The 23,490-nt window shown below is 45.0% G+C and overlaps 1 protein-coding gene across 8 annotated transcripts in view; it reads right to left on the bottom strand.

The window, feature by feature from the left end:
• LAMA2 (laminin subunit alpha 2) overlaps positions 1-23,490 on the bottom strand; it is a 900,941-nt gene that overhangs the window by 226,286 nt on the left and 651,165 nt on the right. For all 8 annotated transcript variants that reach the window (XM_060239150.1, XM_060239173.1, XM_060239164.1 and 5 more), the window contains 3 exons: positions 15,698-15,877; positions 11,264-11,452; positions 11,046-11,179 (listed from right to left, as the gene is read on the bottom strand). In XM_060239150.1, coding sequence (XP_060095133.1) covers positions 11,046-11,179; positions 11,264-11,452; positions 15,698-15,877 — 503 coding nt within the window. The remainder of the gene's footprint in view (positions 1-11,045; positions 11,180-11,263; positions 11,453-15,697; positions 15,878-23,490) is intronic.

Below are 23,490 nucleotides of genomic sequence, written 5' to 3'. Positions count from 1 at the left end.
CAATAAAATTGCATAATAAATAATGTTTTAATAAGGAAAGTTGAAAATAAAAGAAAAAAAATCCTGAAACGAATCATATAGCAGAACAAATATTCTGTAAGTAAAGCTAACAAGATGTGCTACAGACTTCAAAGACACTGGGGACTGTCTTTATGGAAAACGTTAAAATCCTTAGCTATAATTTAATATTTTGTTCCAGTTAACTTAAGAACACTCAGACAAAAAGACCAAAGCATGCACATTTATTAAGCTAGATAAAAACCATTTGAATGGGATATACATGGTTGGAGACTTCTATATCTGAAAAATCTTCTTGATCACAAACCTTTCAGATTGTAAAACTTTTCAGCCAGGCTGATTTCTCTTCAGTATGCTATTTCTATTTACACACACGTCTTCCTATGATGTGTAAATCCTGTCCAGGTGACTCCTTAGCTGTTTGTCTCTCCCCTGACCACCAAACACAATAGGTTCGTTTGTATGAGCCCCCTTGATTCCCAAGAAAATCAGGAGGTGCCTTGCTTAGGCCTGATAGAATACAAAGAACAGTACCAGGGCCTCTCAGTGTTGGAACCTGTGCAGAGGAACTCCCATTGGTTGGCCAGGCAAACTTCCTAGAGACCTTTTGGACTGTAACACTTTTCATATGATTCTATGATTTAGTGTAGATTGTCAGTTTGGGGGCAGGGCTGGACCAGGATTAAAAGTCTAGTGCAGAACGGGCCTAGACAAGCCAAGGTACTTATCTCCCCTGCATTGCAGAAACACCAATGTTCTGAAAAGGAAACTCTGACATTTATGGGGTTAATATAGCATTCAATCCAGCAGCCCGCTCAAAAAAAAAAAGTATCGGGGAAGGATCATGGACTTTAAATATGCTGGTAAGGTAGCTGGAGGTTCAAGTCCATTGTAGGCAAGTCCATTGCTTGCTGATTTGTGCTTCTAAAATTTAGCATCAATGCGGTTCCCATCCAGAGGCAGGCTACACAGCCTTGCGTCTGGGGGCCGTTTTGCCTCCTCACAAGGAGGAAGAGCAGGCAGGGTATCATCAGAGGTGGGGGCGGAGCAGGCATGCCCTAGAAGCGGGCTCCGCTCCCTCCTCTCATTCTTCGCCTCGTGCTTGGGGAAGGCAGAGTGCAGCTTGTGTTCTCTTTCCCTGCACGAGGCCTGTTCCCAGTCCCCGTGGCTTTTTGGGCCGTGGTGCTTGGCACGTCGGACTTTGCCGCGGCTGCTTGTAGCGAGCCACAGTGGTCTTCAGGAGGAGTCTCATCGTGTCAGGAGCATCTTTGGGAGGGTCTTTGATGCGGCGGTTTGTCGCTGGCCCTGGCGTTTTCACACGGCCGGCATTTTTGTGTTTTCCCTTTTTGTTTTAGTGTATCTTGCGGTGCCTCTCCCCTTTTTGAAGGTGCTGTTCGCCCCCCCTTTTCCCCCAAAGTTAAGTGGCTGAGGAACCAACTCCCCCCACCCACCCTCGTTTATATAGTCTTCTGGGGGAGTGCATGGTTTATATAGTCTTCTGGGGGAGTGCATCTTCTGGGGGAGTGTGTGGGGCTGTTCTTCCAAACAGTACAGTTTGGAAGGAGGCCTTAGCTAATCGTGGGTTTAATTGGGTAGCCATTTTATTGGAGATGTTCGATTCTTCCTTCCTGTTGCTGGGCAGAAGAGTGGCCATTTTGTGGATAGCTTGGGGTGGCCATTTCAAGGACAGACAGCCTTTTTATTCTTCCTCCCTGTTGCCGGGGAGAAGATCAGCCATTTTGTGGATTGCTTGGGGCAGCCATTTCAAGGACAGCCTTTTTATTGGGATTCTTCCTCCCTGTTGCCGGGGAAAAGAGCGGCCATTTTGTGGATAGCTTGGGGCGGCCATTTCGAGGATAGCTTTAACGTTCATCACCTGCCTCTGGTAGAGCAGGGGCCACATCAGTTAGGGCAGTAGACGGGCTTGTCATTGTTGTTGGGCATATTATCATGCCTAAGGAACAGGGCAAATCCAAGGGCAAGTGCCCTGCACCGAGACCACAGCAGCCTGTTCCTAAGTGGTCAGCACCTTTGTCTTCATCGTCTGATGAGGAGGATGGCACTTTCGAGCAGTCTGTGTTAGTCAGAATAGCCGCTTTGGAGGGGTCGAGTAGTAGGCAGCCAGTCGTATTGGGTGTAGCAGGCCTGACTTCCAAGGCAGACAAGCAGGCTGCTAAGAAGCGCTTCCAGGAAGAAATCCTTAACCGTTTGTCTTCCCTTGAAAGCAGGTCTTCTATGGACAAAACGGAGGGTGTGTTGCCTCTTCCAGTGGAGGTGCCCAATGTGGATGCTTTGCAGAGTTTGCAGTTGGGTAGGGGTGAGTTTGCACAACACACTACCACAGCTTGGCCCTGGGGGCCATTGGGGCAGTCGGCCACCTTCGGGCCGGTTGCCAATAGCCAGCCTGCAGCTTTTAACAATTCCCAGCCTTGGACTTGAGGCTTTAATCGGGCTAACCCTTGGGGTCCTTGGGGAGGCCTGCCCAGTCAGTTCCTGGGAGTGTCCGTGGCACCTTGTGGTGGCTGGGGTATTTCTTATCCTTGGGACCCATCATACTCTGCTGTGCCAGCTAAGGCTTTGCCTTTTGGTGATCTGGCCTTACCTCTTGGGGATCACTTGTTGCCAGCCACCAAGGATAAGATACTGAAAGGGGAATTCGTGGACCTATTCTCTCTGCTCTATAGGGAGCTGGAGAAAAAGGATAAAGAGGATTTGGATGATAGGGAAAAGGAGAAAATCAAGAAGCAGAAAGTTGACAGGACATGGGCGAACTGGGTGCCTGGGTTCACTATTTACGCCGGAATTATTGCCAGGTCAAGCCATGGAGGGCCACGTCCCTTTTTCAGTATTTCGACATCATTTACAAAAGCTATACTAGCTTTACTGGCCCGGCCTGGCTTCAATATGATGAAGAGTTCAGAATGTGGGTGGCTTTGAACCTGGCCCTTCAATAGGATCAGATTCAGCCACAGCTGTAGCTGCAGGTTATATCTGCAGCACGACCTAACCTGGGTGATAGGTCAGACAGTGGACATGTTGTTCAGCGCACAGCCACTGCTTCTGGTGTCCGCAACGGGGCAGGTGGTTCAACCCTGCCTGCTTTGTTGGGAGTTTGGGTCCCAGGGGGTGTGTGGTAAAAAGAATTGCCCATACAAACATAAGTGCCCTCTTTGCAGGAGGTCTCATTCTTTCAGGGGTAAATTCAGGCGGGGACAGTGCAAGCAGGGCCTGGGCGGCGCCGATAAGTAATTTGGTAAAGGGTCCCAGCCCAATAAGGGCGACAGTGCTTGAGGCATGGCTCCGTGATTATCCAAGCGATGAAGATCAGCTTTATTTGTTAAATGGTTTTAAGTTTGGGTTTAGAATTCTTTTTCAGGGCCCCAGAAAGCTGTTTATGGCCAATAATTTGAAGTTGGTTGTAAGGATAGAGCACATAGTTCGTCAGAAGATTGGGAAGGAATTAGCCGAGGGTAAGGTGATTGGCCCATTTTCTGCACCCCTGTGAGTACCTTGAGGGTCTCCCCATTGGGCCTGGTGCCTAAAAAGGCCCCGGTGAGTTCAGATTGATTAATCATTTATCTTACCCCCATGGGGAATCGGTGAATGACGCCATACCAGAAAATTTGTGTACTGTGTGGTACATATCTTTTGACCAAGCGGTGCAGATGGTAAGGCGTTGTGGGGTAGGGGCTGAGTTGGCAAAGTGTGACATAAAGTCTGCCTTTCGCCTCCTACCGATTCACCCTTTGGATTTTGAATTGCTTGGTTTTCATTTTGAAGGGTGCTTTTATATGGACAGGGCCCTGCCCATGGGGTGCTCCATTTCTTGTGCAGCCTTCGAGTGCTTTAACTCCTTTTTAGAATGGGTGGTGTGCCACCAGGCTTGTTCGAGCAATCTGGTGCATTATCTGGATGACAGCCTCTTTGTGGTTTCGAGCAGTGCGCCCATTTGATGGCTGCTTTGCAGCGCAGTCGGCGGAGCTGGGCGTTCCTCTAGCCCATGAGAAGACGGAGGGCCCTACCCAGCGATTGACGTTCCTGGGGGTTGAACTTGATTCATTCCAACAAACTTCACGCCCCCAAGGGACAAAATTCTAGGTCTGCAGGAAATGGTTGCTCAGTTTTTTCTGCGGCGAAAGGCAACCTTGAGGGAGCTGCAGCAGCTGGTGCGTCACTTCAATTTTGCATGTAAGGTGGTAGCTCCTGGTCACTCCTTTTTGAGGAGGTTGTGTGATATAATGGCTGGATTACGCCAGCCGCATCACCGAATCAGGATTTCCCGCAGCATGAGGGAGGACCTTTTACTATGGAAGGAGTTTTTAACCTCATTTAATGTTGTCTCCTTTTGGAGGGCTGAGTTACAGCTGGAAGCTGAGCTGCAAATTACATCAGACGCAGCGGGGTCCCTTGAGTTTGGCGTCAACTTTCGCGGACCCATGCTCTTTAACTTGTTCATAAATGATTTAGAGTTGGGAGTGAGCAGTGAAGTGGCCAAATTTGCGGATGACACTAAATTGTTCAGTGTGGTGAGAACCAGAGAGGATTGTGAGGAACTCCAAAGGGATCTGTTGAGGCTGGGTGAGTGGGTGTCAACGTGGCAGATGCGGTTCAATGTGGCCAAGTGCAAAGTAATGCACATTGAGGCCAAGAATCCCAACTACAAATACAAGTTGATGGGGTGTGAACTGGCAGAGACTGACCATGAGAGAGATCTTGGGGTCGTGGTAGATAATTCACTGAAAATGTCAGGACAGTGTGCGTTTGCAATAAAAAAGGCCAATGCCATGCTGGGAATTATTAGGAAGGGAATTGAAAACAAATCAGCCAGTATCATAATGCCCCTCTATAAATCGATGATGCGGTCTCATTTGGAGTACTGTGTGCAGTTCTGGTCGCCGCACCTCAAAAAGGATATTATAGCACTGGAGAAAGTTCAGAAAAGGGCAACTAGAATGATTAAAGGGCTGGAACACCTTCCCTATGAAAAAAGGTTGAAACGCTTAGGGCTCTTTAGCTTGGAGAAACGTCGACTGAGGGGTGACATGATAGAGGTTTACAAGATAATGCATGGGATGGAGAAAGTAGAGAAAGAAGTACTTTTCTGCCTTTCTCACAATACAAGAACTCATGGGCATTCGATGAAATTGCTGAGCAGAAAGGTTAAAACGGATAAAAGGAAGTACTTCTTCACCCAAAGGGTGATTAACATGTGGAATTCACTGCCACAGAAGGTGGTGGCAGCCACAAGCATGGCCACCTTCAAGAGGGGGTTAGATAAAAATATGGAGCAGAGGTCCATCAGTGGCTATTAGCCACAGTGTGTGTGTGTGTGTGTGTGTGTGTGCCATTGGCCTGATCTAACATGGCTTTTTTTATGTTCTTATGACACTGGTGCGCAGAGCAATGGCCCCAGGAATGGGTAGATGCAGGGTGGAACAGAGATTTGACTTTCTTGGAGTTCTTCCCGATCTTAGTAGCTGTTTGGTTGTGGGGGAATGAGTTGGCAGACCACACAGTCCACTTTTGGTGCGACAACTTAGCCGTAGTGCATGTTATTAATTCCTTCACTTCAAAATCCCCCAGGGTGATGAGGCTGGTGCAGGCCTTCACTCTCTGTTGCCTGAGGCTTAATATTTTATTTTTCGACAGGCATGTGCCTGGGGCGGCTAATGGGGTGGCTGACGCTCTCTCCCGCAAACAGATGCAGAAGTTTTGCCAGCTGGCTCCAGACGCAGATCTTCTTCTGACAATGATGCCCCCCCCAGGATATGGATGATTGGCGGGTCAAGGCCGGCAGAGCAATAAGTCTCACCATTGTTCCTAGTATCAGAAAATCGTACAACAGGGCAGTATGCCAGTTCAAAAGTTTTAGGAGCAAAGTGGGTTACCAAAGGGGATGGCCCCTTCCGGTGGAGCAATTACTCCACTATAGTGTATGTTTAAGGCGCAGGGGATTAGCAGTTTGATCTATTCGGGGCCGGCTGTCTGCGTTGATCTTCACTAGTAAGGCTTTGGTTTCCAGGAGAATACTGGTGACATTCACATTAAGAAAATGTTGGAAGGTTGATCTAGAGAAGTTGGGCCCAGGCAAGATCCTAGGCAACCGATTTCCTCTGCAGTTCTTAGGGGTTTATGATCGGGGCCAGGTGTGCATGTTGGAATATGAAATGCTGCTCTTTCACGCCGCCTCTCTCATGGCATTCTTCGGGGCTCTCCGGGTGAGTGAGCTGGTGGCTCAGTCCAAAAGGGACGTTTCAGGGAAGGCCTTGATGGCCCAAGACATTCATCTGGCTGGTGGATCTATATGTAACAGTTTGTCGTTCCAAGACCGATCAACTGCAACGGGAAGATACTATTAGTTTGGGGTCCTGTTCTGATGTCAAGATCTGTACCGTAGCGGCTTTAATGCGATACATGGTTGTTCGTGGTTTGGGTGCCGATCTGTTGTTCCATCACGGGGACTGCAGTCCCCTGATGAAGCATCAGTTTTGGACAGTGACTTGCAAGGCCCTTGCTATGCTGGGCCTGTCAGGAGTTAAGTTCGGTACCCATTCCTTCCGTACTGGAGCAGCATCTACGGCTGCTGCCCTGGGGTACTCCCCGCCTTCCATTCAGAAGCTTGGTAGGTGGCGTTCCTCGGCCTATAAGGGCTATGTTCGCCCTCTTGCACTACAGCAATTGGCATTACGTTATTAGGGGGCTATGTTATTCATCGTTTCTTCTTTTCTCAGGTGCTGTGGTCCGTGGAGAGAGACGACACATCCTCATATGCGGACACAGCTTCTTGTTTTGGGCTGCCCATCAGGCCAGGAGGACTTCGGCCGGGTCACAGCTGGAGCTCAGCAAGTGGGCCGCCATTGAATGGCATGGACAGCGGGGTCTCCATTGGTTGGGCCTGTTGCCCCTCTTGTTCAAAAATGTGCATGTGTTGCCGCCACATGTTGTGGTGATACATCTGGGTGGTAATGATTTAGGCCTGCTCAAGAGAAAATCCCTTGTGTTGCAGGTCAAAGATGACTTTAAAGTCATCAAGAGGCATTGGCCGCAGGCTTTGATCATGTGGTCGGCCATGATCCCACGCCGGGTATGGCATGCAGCTTGGGACTCATGGGTGATTGAAAAAGCTCACCACAAAGCCAATTTAGAACTTAAAAGAGCCCTTGAGGGGGGGGGGGGGTTGGGCCACTTTCTTTCTTACCCTGGGATCCGGCCTGATTGCGCGGATTTATACAGGAGCGATGGCGTACATGTTTCAGACAATGACGCTTTTTTAGAGGACTTGAAACTTGGGCTTAAGGAAGTGTTGGGCGTTTAGTGGGCGCAGCTGCCTAAGCAGAGGCTTGGCCTCGCGGTGGCTGAGTTTTGGCCTAAACTTTTGTTATGCAGCTCAGTGAGCACCTGTAGCACCCCAGTTTGGGGGCATGGGGTCTTGCTAAATCCTTCCATCCAGAGGCAAGCTGCACAGCCTTGCGTCTGGGGGCTGTTTTGCCTCCTCGCAAGAAGGAGGAGCGGGCAGGGCTTCATCAGAGGTGGGGGCGGAGCAGACATGCCCTAGAGGTGGGCTCCATTCCCTCCTCTCATTCTTCGTCTCGTGCTCGGCCCTCCCTCCCGCCCTTGATGCAGTGTGGGCAATTGCTGGTTGCTCTCAGTTTTGGGGGATCGGGTAGGAATTTTTTTGCCACTTCTGTTTTGGCTGTAGGAAGTGGTGTTTTTCACCTACCTCACACTGCTTGTAGAAGCGATTGTAGAATTGGCTGGGGTGTGGCTGGTTAAATAGGTCGGTCACTTTTTAGGTTGGCTGGGTTTTGGCCTAAACTTTTGTTATGCAGCTTGGTGAGCACCTGTAGCACCCCAGTTTTGGGGCACGGGGTCTCGCTAAATCATTCCTGGACCATGCGGGACAGTTGAGTGATGAAGCGGACTGCCTTGGGTATGCATGGATTGGTTCCAACCCCCAGCCCGTTAGCCATGCGGCTGGGGGTTGGAACTCCAGGGCATAACCTTTGCTAGGCCGCCCGGGTACGAGCCATGTATTTTGGCTATACCTAGGGGCAGGGTGGCTCGCCCGTCATGCGGCAGGGGAGGGGTATTTTGTCCCCTGGCCTTGCCGTGCTGCCCGTTATGTTATAGCCCTTGTGTTAATGTAATAAAGAAAGAAAGTGGCCCTTTAGTTACCCAAACCCTTGTGTCCATCTCTTCCTTCTGTCTGGGGTGGGGTGGGGGGCAATAGCTGCTTTCTGACCCTTTGGAATGCTGTTTTCTCGCTTTCCATCAAGAATATTAAAAACCTAGTTGTTTCAGTCTCTGATTGACCAGCCTTTTCCATTTACTATGGAAGGGATCATCTCCTAGTCTAAAAAGGAGTTTAATTTATAGTTTAAAAGAATCTTAATCCTGAGTCTAAATGCATGCAATCCTTAAAAAGTCTGCTCCGAATCTTACTGAAATCTACTTTTTGGGTTTTACTCCCAGGAAAGTATTCTGAAGATGGCCCTGTTGGTGTGCTAAACAACATCACTGGGTATCATAGAAACTACTGGTTGTTTGTTAGAATTTGGTGATTATAGCAAGTTTAGCTTAGCTTTTTTCCTCAAGCATACTTCACTAAGAGTTCTGTCTAAACAGAACCCAATGTATAGTAAGCTTTTTGAAATAATTAACAATAAAATGGAAAGTACAGTTCCAGTTCCAAAAGATTTATTGTCACAGTCCACTTGCTTGAAAAAGGAAAACAGCCATCTAATGTAAGAAATGTTTCAATTTTGAGCAGTAAATGCGAAAAGGGGAACAACAAAATTAACACAGCAGGAGAAAAATGTTTGGCTCTAGCTTTTCAGTGGCAGCCTCTGAATCATTCAATGTAATAGCATCACTTTCATGCAGAAACATGATTAGCGTTGCTGCTAAATTATATAGCTAATATAGAGCTACCACTGGAATTAAGCTATTTTTACACTTGAACCTACTGTCAGTCTGAGGGTTCTTTTATAATGTTTTGAGGCAATTTATCAGTGATCTGCAGCTTTGCATTTACAAACTTTCCAGACAACCACATTTTTATACATGCCCAGAATTTAGGAACCAATTTAAAAACACACATAGGAAAATGCTGCCTTCAATTAAGGCAATTTTGCCCCTGCAGCCCCAATGCCTTCGGGTCCTCTTCATTTGTAACCACTACTGCAATGCATTTTAAGTGGCTCCTACTTGTATCAGAGATTTAAGATGCTTCTGTATTTAGTTTCACATGGCTCAGACCTGCACAGCACACTTAAAATAACAATGCAGCAAATAGTGGTGAAACACGGGAAATTGTCTCAGGGCCAAATGAGCTCTGATATAGGAAAGCTATTATTAGATATCCTGACTTTTATTTTCACTTAAATGAAACGGGTGGAACTGCTTGAGTAGAGGCAGACAGAAAGGGCTATACCGTCTTTTCCTAACTAAACTGTCCTCCCTAAGCGGCATTAATTCAAATATTAAGCTAAACCAAGTTCTGCACTAAACACCATTTAGTACCAAAGATGTATCTTCCACATGTAAAAACAAACTATATTTTAGAGCTACTTTTGTTGTTGTTCAGTCGCAAAGTAGAGTCCGACTCTTTGCAACCCCATGGACAAAGTCACGCCAGGCTTCCTGTCTTCCACCATCCTTCGAAGTCTGCTCAAATTTGTGTTTGTTACATCAGTAACACTGTCCAGTCATCTCATCTTTTGCCATCCCCTTCTTCTTTTGCCTTCTGTCTTTCCTAGCATCAGGATCTTCTCCAGGGAGTGGTCCTTTCTCATTTGGTGGCCAAAGTATTTGAGCTTCAGCTTCAGCATCTGACCTTCCAGGGAACAGTCTGGATTGATTTCCCTTAGGACAGACTGATTGGATCTTCTTGCAGTCCAAGGGACTCTCAAGAGTCTTCTCCAGCATCACAGCTCAAAAGCATCTATTCTTCTGCACTCGGCCTTCCTTATGGTCCAGCTCTCACAGCCATACATTACTACTGGGAATACCATCGCTTTGACTATACGGACTTTTGTTGGCAGGGTGATGTCTCTGCTTTTTATTATACTGCCCAAGTTCGCCACAGCTGTCCTCCCAAGGAGCAAACGTCTTTTAATTTCATGGCTGTAGTATACTTGTATTGGATTTTGGCAGCAGAGTAGGCTAATATGCTATATTTTAAGAAGAACTGATTGTTGATAGAGATTTTTTAAAAATAATAAGTATTATCTTTTGGGTTAGATTGAGTACTTAAATTGGTTCCTTAATTCTGGGCATAAAAATGTCTGGAATGTCTGGAATGTTTGTAAATGCAAACTGCAGATCACTGATAAATTGTCTCAAAACATTATAAAGACCAACTAATCAACTCTAATTTTCTCTCTGCTTGGCATGCCAATGTCTAGGTACACTGGCCTTTAGAGGCAGAACAAAATCTATAATTATGGTTTATCAATTTAGACATCATGAAGAGCCACAGTTAGAACTGACAATACTTTGAATTATGGATTCTGTTTCAACAACCGGTCACAAAGCATGATATCGTGTTAAGCTATAATTAAACTCACCCCAAAAATGCATATCCTGTTCCTAATACTGACTTCCACTTTAAAATTAGATCTCACATTCCTGCGTAAATGTATAGTTTTTGTTTCTGCAGCTCTGAAAAAGTAATGAACTCATTCTAGTGCCTCATCTCATCTGCCTCTTATCCGGTGCTGCTATCTCATCTTTGCTTCACAGGGATTTGAATGCACATCTACTCAATCCAACCCAAAAGATAATACTTATTTTTTTTAAAAAATCTCTATCAACGATCAGTTCTTAAAATATAGCATATTAGCCTACTCTGCCACCAAAATCCAATACAGAGATAGGTATGCTACAGCCCATTAACAGATGCGCACGTGACTCTGTACTGTACTTTGGCTTATGATCTTTAATGTGAAAATAATCCACTTTTAAAAACTGGGTAGAGGGTTATTACTGCCACTGATACTAATATTACCACCATACAAAACTATTACCTGCTTTTCCTCATGAAGCTGCCATGACTAGCCTTAATAAGTATATAATGAACGTTGTACAGGACGTTCATGAAGTCCTCACGCGTCACAGTTCTAGTGATCCTGGGGTCATCTCCATAATATTTCCATTCATGCTGAAAAGCAGACAACACCACCACAAATGAGTTTATTGTTTCCAGTGTGCCAATGACAATTTTTTGAATACACACAAAAATTACCTCTGTCATTTCGATATCATGCCTTGTCAACTGACCGATCAAAGGAGCAGCTACATGCCTGACGATTATTCTGGTGTTTGTGGGAAGCCCACCTCTGATTATGACCTGGGGGTTATAGGTTGCAAAGCCAGTTTCTTCTCGTGCTTCAAAGTAGATTGCATATTTCAGCCGACCCCCATAGGCAGTCAGCTAACAAAACAAAACATGACAAAAACATTTACTGGGAGTACAGTACAATTAAGAAAAAGCATCATGACAGATTATAAAAAGATGACAAGTACAGAAACATTGCTTGTGTATCTATAAACTATTTAACTGTAGGCAAATGTAGATGTCCAAACACAAAATTTGTTCTAGAGAGTATAAATCCAGATGAATTATTTATGTTCTACAAGCCTTCTACCTCAATGCCATAATGGTAAATAACAGTACACAAAACATTTCCTGCATTTATTATGAGAAATAAAAAAAAAAATTCATATGGACTCTTGAAAAAACAATGTCTTCTAAGGAGCCACAAGAGTCCCTAATGTTTTAATGCAACAGATTAATATATTAACAGATTTAATGCAACAGATTAATATCTTCTGGAATTGATGAACTGAAAGTTATGCAGCACCCTAAGTCAAGAAAAGCCTATATGGCAGATGCAATGGGAGAATTTCATACCATAATTTGTTCTTTTTCTCAATATGACTGACAGGAATAGATCAGCTGGAGAATAACTATATTTCCTTCTTGCTAACCCCAAGCCTATCCAGAACAGCATAGCTACATGCAGGAACTACAATACATTCTTGAGAGTAGAGTACAGGGTTAATGGTTCCTCCAGCATTCAAGTGGTTGTGGCTGAATTGGAGTAAAAGTATATTTCTATTTCCCAAGGGTACCACCTGCCCCCGCAGATACCTAAATCATGGATCAGACACACACTTATCCCAAACAGATTTTTCTGCAGACTTGGGGAAAACCCTAGGTTTGCAGAGAAGTCTGATTTTTTGTTTTAAATTGAGGGTTTTAATCCCCCCAATAAAAAGCATTACCTGTGTATGCACAAGCAATACATTTATCTTTCTCTTCAAAGCTGTTGGCAGTGCCAGCATCCAGGTGCATCTCTGGGCCAAGCCTTGGTGGAGTCAACATCTGGAAGGCTCTCTAGGTCTGGAGCATCTCCCAGACACTGCAGCTTGGTCCAGTGACAGGAAAACCAGTTTTGAGGTAGAAGGCTTGGAGGTTGGAAGCCGTGCAGTTCTCAGCATTCAAGACCAGTGTTGGGGGAAGCTTTGGAGGCCTTGAGCTAAGCTGTTTTTGACTTCTGAGACCTGTGTGTGTGTGTGTGTGTGTGTGTGTGTGTGTGTGAAAAGCCTTGCAGATTAAGAGTTGCACAGTTTTCAAGTTCCAGTGTAAGATGGAGGGAAGGCTTGGAGTCAAGAGCTGTGCAGTTCTTGACCTCTGGAGAGGGAGGCTGGGAGCTGTGCAGCTCTCAACTTCTGAGGTTGGGGGGGGAGCGTTTGAGATGGGGAGGGAGAAGCCTAGTAGATCAAGAGCGATGCAGCTCTTGGCCTTTAAGGTCAGTGTTGGAAGCTGTCATGAGTCAGCCAGGGCTCAGCAATAGTGAGGACTCCTCAGGAGAAGAGGAGTCCTTTGTAGCCAGTCCAGAGTTGACAGAAACCAATCAGCATGAAACTGAGCTGCAGGCTTGTCAGGATTTATCAGGGAATTCCAGCTACTGATCCAAGACTTAGGATGGAACAAGGCTTCCTTGAATGACCAACACCTGGAAGGATTAAGTGTGCAGTTAAGTGCACGGACTCTTATCTGGGAGAACCAAGTCTGATTCCCCACTCCTTCACATGCACCTGCTGATGTGACCTTCGAGTCAGTCACAAGTTCTCACAGAGCTGTTCCTCTCAAGAGCAGTTTCTGTCAGAGATCTCTCAGTTCCACCTATCTCACTGGGTGTCCGTAGTGGGGAGGGGAAAACAAAAGGAGACTGTAAGCCACTCTAAAACTCTTTTGGGTAGTAAAGGGCAGGTTATAAATCCAATATCATCATCAACTGTTCCTCCTCCTCCTCGTCAGAAGTACTATATGCGGTCACCTGGTGGAACTTACCCTAATTTTGACTACCCTGATCCAGCTCTGCCTGTGTATTGATGGGTGCCTGGAGGAACAAAGACAGGCCCACAATGGGGCTCATCATAGATTGGTAGGATGACAGACTTTCTCAGCCCCTTCAGCAGGCTCTGCTCCTGGAACACTCACAAAGGGAACAGGGGAGCCTATGCAGCTGGGGGCTGCCCAGCCACACCTGTAAAGGGAGGAAAATGAAAGGTGCTGCACCCTGAACTTTTGTTTGCATTGTGAAGGATAAGCTCAATATGCAAGTGGCTGTCTCAGAAAAAAAGAATTCTGGCCTACAAGATTTAAACTCCGCACCTCAGTTCAGTGTGGTCCTGGCTAGTTGAGAAGAGCTGTAGAGTCCAAAGACCCTTCCAGCACCAGTCTTCAACACTTCCCATTGCACTAAAGGTTCCTGATGAGAATTGGGTGCTTGCACATGTCTTGGTAGACTCTGGAGCTTCCTGTTCATATATGAGCACTAGCTTTGCTAAACAGCACCAAATCCCACGGTCCTACAAATAAACACCTATGCAAGTAGAAGCCACTGATGGCTGGCCTTTGTGATCAGGTCCTTTCATGTGCCTTGCTGAATCTCTGACTCTCTGACTTTGGACTGAATGACACTGCTTGACCTCTGGAGCCCTGGCCCTAGACTAAATGACACTGGACTTTGGAACCCACTTTTAGCTGTGCCTCTGCTAACAAATAGACCAGGACATGGCAGCCAGCTAATCAGAGCCTGCCAGCTAGAACAGGTTCTTGGAGGTCAGAAGCTGTTGACCTCTGAGGTCAGTGGGGAGGAGAAGCCTAGGAGATTGAGAGTTGTGCAGCTCTTGATCTCCAAAGCCAGTGTTGAGTGGTGTGAGGGAGAAGCCTAGGAAGCTGAGAGGCGTGCAGCTCTTGATCTCCGAGGACAGTGTTGGGTGGTAGAGAGAGAAACCTAGGTAATCAAGAGTCACACAGCTTTTAACCTCCAAGGCCAGTGTTGGGTGGGGAAAGGCTTGGAGTTTGGGAACTGTGCGACTCTCGACCTCCAAGACCAGTGAAGTGGGAGCCCTGGAGATTGGGAAGATTGACAGATGGGAAGGGGGTGAGAAATAGGAGGAAGACTGTTCAAGAAGGGGGGAGAGGTGATGTAGATGTACCCTCCTCCCATGTTCTTTGTGAGTCCCCACTTCTGTAACTATAATTACTATAATGTTTCACAGTGTTAGTCAAGTATTCCAATGTTTTTTTTATAAAAAACCCCAAACGAATTAGAGTAGTTCCACCTTTAATTTTTTACTTTATGTTTAGTCTTAACTGCAACATATTGGAAAATACCAACTTAGGTGAAAATATTTTTATTATAAATAGTAAAATCAGAGAATCACGTGCTGGAAATACAGTTCTTCATAATTTCTTACAAAGCTTCCATAAATATTTCATTCTTTAATTCTTTAATATAGATACTGGGGTTGCACCCAAAGACCTCTTCTGTAGGGTTGTCAACCACCACTTGTTTGTGCAAACCCCCAAGCGAGGTGGTTCCAAAAACATCCCATATTGATTCCTCTATTGCACTTTCGACTACAAACGTCTAAACATTTTTTGCACAAGCACTTTATTGCAGTGAAATAACTTGGTCTGAAATAATTGTATAATGACTTGATTTGAAATACTTTTCTAGAATTGTGTTGTATAAATATACCTTATTAAGTGAATTCCATAAATGGAGTTATTATTGCATTTAGTAATTTTTGGCGCAGTTTATATTGGTTGTCTGTAACCACCACATGGTAGCTCGAGCTCTCCTACTATTGCCACTGATCTCCAGGTGACAGAGATCAGTTTACCTGGAGCAAATATCTGCTTTAGAAGTGGACTCTATGACATTATATTTTATACCCTTCCCCAAACCCCACCCTTCTCAGGCTCAACCCCCAAAATGTCCAGATATTCCCCAACTCAGAGCTGGCAACCCTACTCTTCTGTAAACTGATGAGCATATCCATTCACACAAAAGTGGTGCTCCCCCTCAGTTTTCTCTTTCCAGTGTAGATCCACACATTTCACCTCATAGTATTTCTGAGAGTCTCCCAGAGTGTGGGGAATTTGGTGCAAAGATGGAGGTGAAAAGATCCATTCCATATGGATATAGCCCAGTGATGCACAAAATGACACACCTACATCTTTTTTGTTACATTTCTGCCAAGATAAATAGTGACATCAAACATTCTTATTCTTTAGAAATATATACCAACTCAGTCTGATTTTCATAGTGAAAGGAAGATAAATATTTATGAAATACCAGTTCCTATTTGTCTTTACCTTTCGTCCTTCAAACTGTTCTGGAAGTCTCCAATAAAATGGTTCTGAGCGTAGCTCCTTCATCACCAATTCAACATCTGCAACAGTCTCTGGATGTTGGTATTCAATCCCTTGTACAGTTTGGTGCTGGGCATTTTCATCAACCAGAGGAAGGATTACCTGATCTGGCTTCAAGGTCAACTATACACAATTTAAATGATAAAGGGAAAAAATAAAGCTTTTTCAAAATTTTACTTTCAAATAAGCAATTTTCACTTGTGAATTCTTTTTGGTTTAAAGCAAACTGCAATCTAATAAAATGTACACAAACAAATGAAAAAATCATAATGTCATACAAAATCAAGACATTCATAATAATCAAAAATATAAATGAAACAGACTGTACACAGAGAAGGGAGGAGGTCACGCAGTCTCCCATGCTTCTGTCACTCTGCAATCTATATAAAACAAAATTATTCAGGAGTGCATTTCTATAAAGCTAACAGACTATGGTAACTCGGCGGTACTGATGTTGTTGGACCTATCATCAGCGTTCGATACGGTCAGCCATCGGTTGCTGACTCGCCGTCTTGCCGACGCAGGGATTCAGGGGTTGGCCTTGCAATGCCTTTCCTCCTTCCTTGATGGTGGGGGACAAAGGGTGGAGATTGGGGGTGAAATGACCCAGAGGCACGTGCTTGACTGCGGGGTGCCTCAGGGGGCAGTGCTCTCCCCGATGTTGCAGCGCCAGGTCCAAATTTTCTGGGACACAGGCTGACCATCCATCAGTAGATAGAGCTGGGTGTCATCAGCGTACTGGTGACAACCCAACCCATACCTCCGGGCAATCTGGGCAAAGGGGCACATGTAGATGTTGAACAACTTTGGGGAGAGCACTGCCCCCTGAGGCACCCCGCAGTCATGTAGTATTTCTTCTTAGGTCCTGATAAAGAAATCATGACCCAGTTATAAAAATGGGAGTGATTCTAAAAGAACACGAAGCATTTTCAAATCACACTTATGACAGTAATCAACAAAACCTGAAATAACATATTAATTTTCTCCTACAGAAATCCTACAGAATACTAAATAAATATGGGAAAGGAATCAGAAATGTTACAGAATTAGAAGTACTATAATGTTATTGAAGTAGACATGGCAATTATCAGTAAATTAAGCAAATAAAAACATCCCTGAAAACATCATACAGTTTGTGGAATTTCACAAAATGTCAATCTGGCAATGAAAAAGTGAAGCTCAGAATTGATATAATTATTTTTCTACCCATATCTGGAACAGATTCAGTAGCATGACAGAATGTTTCTTTGAAGTGCTAATGCCAAGTGAGGTGTCTATGACTCCTATGCATTAGACATGCTAATCAGAAAGAAACTGGTTAATGCATGAACTATATGAAATGTATGCCTCAATGTCATAGAATACCTGTACATTAAAGGATTTTTTTATCATTTGCACTGAATCTATTCTAAAATAGATTGAAAACATTCAGAGAGACTATAATGTGAAGCTGCAAGCCTAATTTAAGTATGAGAATTCAAAGAAGGATAATTGATCATTAGGGCAATTTTAAATCAATATTATAAATCACGTACACTTGTGCCTCTTGCAGAAGAAGTGATGCTTCGAACAGCCTAATACATTACCTTTACTGACTCAGTTGCACTCTCCTCTTAGCCCAAACTATGTCAGATCAATAAAATTAGGCCATACCTAGTTGTGTAAAGACCGTAAACCTTATTACTTTCCCACAGAATGTTAGAGGGACAAGTCAAACTTTATTTTTTATTGATTAAGTATGCAACAACTGGGACTTGATACTTGTGTTTTAAAATACTGATCCAATAATTTTAAATATGTATTTGTGGGGGGGGGGGATCCTCCTAGATTTCTAGGTAGATAAGAAATTTTAGTAAAGGAAAGGGGGGGACCACCTTATTCTTCTTTAAGAAACACATCTTATTAAGAGCTAAGGTCAAATAAATGTATGAGGATTACTTCTTTCCCACTATAGCCTCTCAGAAGCTGCAATTTCATTTCTAAAAGATTATGACAGGAAGAGGGATAACAGAATTCCACAACAGTGAATTCAAGGGTGCATAGGCTTCAGTAGGCTAATGGTTTTAGCCACATTTTTCTTGACTGCACGTGGAATACAAAATCTGCAGAAAGAAATTTGGGACACTTATTATACAGTTGCCTGTGGTATATATGGAAATTTAAGCTCTCAACATTCATGTACCATCATACTTCTGCACTGAACAGAACCTTTCACAGAAAGCACATCATGATTTTTAAGTACTCTCTGTATTAGGAAGGAACACAGAAAAAAAAAGCTCATACCAAAGTGTACAGATAATTTACTGAATATTTTGGACTGTGTTTGTTTAGCAAACCTCGGAGTGGAGTGAGTGGCTATCCGGGCAGCAAGGGGGAGCGGTGGCGACTTGAGCTGGGCCGTGCTGTGGAGGACGGACGCAGCCAGGAGGAGCAGAGCAGCCTTGGGCGGGGAGTGGAGCCGGCAGCGTCGGCTGATGTGGCGGAGGACTCGCTCTGACGAGGAAAACTGCTAACCATCCCAGCCGATGAGGAAAACTACCAACCCCTCAGCCGACCCTCACGCTGATGAAGAAATTTGCCAAAACCCCCCCTCCAGCAGCAAGCCCTGCAGCGGCAGTCTGACCTACGCTTTGGTCCAATTCTACCCAGCCACTGGCGATTTCCCGGACCATCGGAGACGGCTATTGCTGTTCCTGGACGACTCCTCAGCTGAAAAAATTCATATGGTGACATTTGGACTACCCCCCTGGCTGCTGACAATATTAACAGTACTAACATTATTAGCCCAGCTGCAACCTTTAACGAAGCAGCTATTTGGACTGTGCTCAGCCTGGTAGTATCGGCAACTGGGAGGCACAGGGAGGATCTTTATCCCCTCCATGCCTTCTGGGTTGCTGACTAGCGGAGGCTAAACTTGGCCCCAGGATAAAAGAGGTTCCTGCACTTAGACCGCACTTTAATATTATTTTTGCTTACCACCAAGCACTTTAACTATCAGCACTTTCATCCCAGCAGTTCACTTCAGTCTGTACTTTAGTGAATGCCCACCTAACTGTCTTTTATTGCTAGCTATGGTTATGTTTTGGCTGCTAAATTAATTGAACCTATTGTATTAGTGGTTGATTAATTGAGGAGAGAAATTGGGGAGAGGAGTTAACTTGGGTTGGGATTGATATTTGAATTAATTAGCTATTGAGAAATTTGATTGAGTTATTGGTTAATTAAGCTGGGAGTATAAATTAGTGGGTGGCTGGGGCTTAGAATTTAATTGGCCATTAGGAGTAAATTGATTCTTTATTAGCTAATTAATTAATTGGATTGAAATTAAGAGGGGCTTTAGAATTAACTATTTAGGGGAGGTTAATTGGCAGGGGCTAATCGATTGACTGGGGAGGCTGTTCTTAGTTAGCAAGGGCAAGGACAGAAGAAATCAGAAACTAGAATACAGGATTGTAGCAGGGCATCCTATATATCAGTCTGAGGCGACTGCGGAGACCAGTGGGGGGAATGACCGGCCTGGGGATCCCAATACTCCTGGGGAGGGAAAGGTATGATGGTAGGAACAGACATAAATGTAAGGGAAGGCGGCTGAGACATGAGGGTGCTCGGCCCCCTTCCAGTCTGCATCCCATCCCAATGGTGACAGGTGTGTGGGGGGGTCAGGTTCAATTACTCACCTCTGTCACTGGTGTTATGCAATGCCAGGTCCATAAATAATAAGACCTCAGTCCTTCAGGATTTCCTGTGTGAACAGGATATGGACCTGGCATGCATGACTGAGACCTGGGTACGTGATGGGGAGATGGTAGCCCTCTCCCAAGTAGCTTCCCCAGGGTACTCAGTCTTTCACCAGTCACGGACTAGCGGGCAGGGGGGAGGTGTGCCCCTATTCATACGGGAGGCTTACTCCTTCCGGGCTCTCCCGACTCCAGAGATCGATGGCATTGAATGTGCGGGTCTGAAGTGGGATGTTGAAGAGGGTTTGGCAATCTGGCTGGTGTACCGACCGCCTAATGCACCAGCTAGCGCCTTTTCATCCCTGATGGAGGCCGCAACAGGCTGGGTATTGGAACACCCAAGGCTCTTAATCCTGGGTGATTTCAATGTCCATGCTGATGACGCAACCTTCAATCAGGCGACGGACCTAGTGTCATCCATGGCTATGCTAGCACTCTCTCAATTTGTAACAACACCCATACATCAGACTGGGCACAAGCTGGACTTGATCTTTGCATCGAGGGTTACAGTGGACTGAATTACTGCTGATGCAGTGCCATGGTTGGACCACTATGTCCTGAAGCCCCTTATGGATGTGCCACCTCAAACCCGTTTAGGCGGTGAGCATATTTTAGCTTGCCCGCAGAACCTAATGGACCCAGTACAGTTCCAGAGGGCACTGAGGGACCCCTGGCCCCCTGGCAACTCTCTCGATGACCTGGTTGAGTCCTGGCAAGACCGGCTCACCATGGCCATTGATGAGATCATTCCCTGGCACCCTCATTCAAAGCTAGCACCATGGTATAACCTGGAATTGCACCTGATGAAACAGAGTCTCAGACGGCTAGAGAGGCAGTGGCGGCGTACTCGAGACGAAGTGACCAGAACATCTTATAGAGAGTTTCTGAGGTCCTATGAGATGGCAGTCAAAGCCACAAAGAAAGCTTACTTTGCGGTCAAGATTGCATCTGCGAATTCACGCCCGGCTCAATCATTTAGTATTATTCGGACTCTTACAACTCTGCCACAAGGCAGACCAAATTGTAGGGAATTGGACATTGGCTATGAGGCTTTTGCAACCTTCTTCGCAGATAAAGTCTCATCGCTCCGCCGCGACATTCCTGCCACAGTTGAAACAGTATGCGAGCTCGAGGCTCTGTACCCTTTTTCCAGATCAGCTTTAGACAATTTTACAACACTTAGCCTGGAGGAAGTTGACAGAATTCTCTCTACTGTGCACCCAACAACTTGTGATTTGGACCCTTGCCCATCCTGGCTGATTAAAGCGTGCTGGGTGGAGCTTCGATACCCTATACAAGATATTGTAAATAGATCCCTCTTTCCAAGGCCCCTCAAAGAGGCAGTAGTCCACCCCCTCTTGAAAAAACCAGCCGAATTGGCACACTACCGTCCGGTCTAGAATTTACCCTTTTTGGGTAAAATTATTGAGAGGGCAGTAGCGCTGCAGTTACAGAGCTTTCTGGAGGACATTTCCATCCTAGACCCACACCAGTCCGGCTTTCGCCCAGGTCATGGGACAGAGACAGTGCTGGTTGCCCTGGTGGATGATCTCCAGCAACATCTGGATCGAGGCGGTTCGGCAGTGCTGATGTTGTTGGACCCGTCGGCGGCATTCAACATGGTCAACCAACAGTTGCTGATCCACTGCCTTGCCGACGCAGGGATTTAGGGATTGGCCTTGCAATGGCTCTCCTCTTTCCTTTTTGGTTGGGGACAAAGGGTGGCAATTGGGGGACAATCGTCCCAGAGACATCCACTTCATTGTGGAGTGCCTCAGGGGGCGGTGCTCTCCCCGATGTTTAATATCTATATGTGCCCCCTTGCCCAGATTGTCCAGAGATATGGGCTGGGTTGCCATCAGTACGCTGACGACACCCATCTCTATCTACTAATGGATGGCTGGCCTCAGCTCCAGAAAATTTAGTCCTGGCATGGCAAGCCGTGGCAGGGTGGCTTAGGCTGAGTTGTCTGAAGCTGAATCCGATGAAGACAGAGGTCCTTTGCCTGAGTCGTGGCGGTCTGGGAAGGGAAATCCCTCTACCAGCTTTTGATGGGGTGCCACTGATATCAGCACCCAAAGTCAGAAGCTTGAGGGTGCTGCTGGAGCCCAGATAGCAGCCACTGCGAAATCCACCTTTTTCACCTTAGGCGGACACAACGGTCCCCTTCCTTGAGTGCAGAGACCTAGCAACTATGATCCATGCAACGGTCACCTCGAGACTAGACTACTGCAATGCCCTCTACATGGGGCTGCCCTTGTCTCGTATCCAGAAACTGCAGTTGGTGCAGAATGCGGCAGCCAGACTATTATTGGGTCTCTCTATACAGGAGCACATACAGCCAAGGCTGCAGGAACTGCACTGGTTGCCAATAGTATTCCGGATTCACTACAAGGTGCTGGTTATCACCTTTAAAGCCCTATATGGCTGAGGACCTGTCTACCTTAGGGACCATCTCTCCCCACATGTTCCCCAGAGGGTACTCAGATCTGGATTGAAGAATTTACTGTCAATCCCTGGGCCAAGGGAGGTGAGACTGAAGGCTACCAGAGAGAGAGCCTTCTCAATTGCTGCCCCACACTGGTGAACCAACTTCCAGAAAAAGTAAGGGTCTTACGGGACTTTGTTTAGTTCTGCAAGGCCTGTAAAACAGCTTATTTCAACTTGCCTTTAGCTGATGTAGATGTCCAACATCACTGAACTTAATTAAATCAACACTAGCACCAAAATAGTTTTAAATCATTTTAAACTGTTTTAATATTATTTAATTCGTATTAATTGTTAAAATTTTAATTGTTTATTTACTGTTTTATTTTTTGGTTTGACTGTCGTTAGCCGCCCTGAGCCTGCTTTGGTGGGGAGGGCGGGGTATAAATCCGAGAAATAAATAAATAAATAAATAAAGTAGATAAATGGGCCTAGATATTCAATCTGATATACAACTGTTTTGCTAAAGTCCTGCTTTTAAATAAGTTACTATGTTCAGTTCATTTTCTCCTCTCTAGCCTCACACATCAAGTTTTCTTATTTGACTTTTCAGTACTCATGCTCACAGTTCTGACTTTTTCCAATCGCCAGCATCCTTCTGTTGTAACCAGCACAGCAACCAATGATCAAGAGAGATGTAGCTAGAACAGCATTATCATTTCCAAAGGCACTCCCAGGTAGAAGGTTGTATGTCAGGCATGATGAATTACTGCATCTAACTCCCATGAAAATGGGGATTATGCTAATCCACTAGCTGATTATGGTTGATCCAATCTAGTAAATTGACCTAAGCAAAACAGCAACTGTGACACAAAACCCCATAATCCTTCTCTAGTCATTGTGTTTTACTTTTCTCCACCTTCTGATTAAGCATGCTAGTAACTGGAGAAAATATTGCCAGATGCTAACTCATTTTATTGTTAATAATCCTTACTCTCTAGAGAATTTTGATTTTCTTTCCTACCCTTTCAACACTGTAGTACTTCACATAGCACAGGTATATGGGTCACTCATAGAAGTTGCCACATATAAGATAGTCACCCAAGGCACTACAAAATAAGGAACATATTGTGGAACTATAAGGAACTATAAGAAAATGTCTTACATGTGTCAGAATGGTAATAATACTTTATAAGAAAATATCACATCATAATATATTTAATTAAAGTTGCTTTTTGCAGATCTGGCTTTCCATTAGTATTTCTATTAATACTAAAGAAGAAAAGTTTCCTTGAAATAAGAAACAGGTAGCATGCCTACATGTAGAGATCAGTGGATTTCTTCCACTTTCTAAAGTACTGAGGTCCTTGACAATTGCTTTAAATACTTGAAAGAAAAACGTGAGCAGTAAATCAATTAAATTCTCTTATATTTCAGTAATCCATAGTTATTCTGGGTGAGACTGAATGACTGTGATTTTCCTCACTGTTTCACATTTAGAAACAAAGCAGTGCTGGAGTGCTATATTTTCATGGAACAATTTTCCCTCACTTGACTATACTGCCTTTTACA

This window comes from Heteronotia binoei, chromosome 1 (assembly GCF_032191835.1).
Source record: "Heteronotia binoei isolate CCM8104 ecotype False Entrance Well chromosome 1, APGP_CSIRO_Hbin_v1, whole genome shotgun sequence".
NCBI classification, from domain to species: Eukaryota; Metazoa; Chordata; class Lepidosauria; order Squamata; family Gekkonidae; genus Heteronotia; species Heteronotia binoei.
This window is presented reverse-complemented; position numbering and strand designations above follow the sequence as displayed.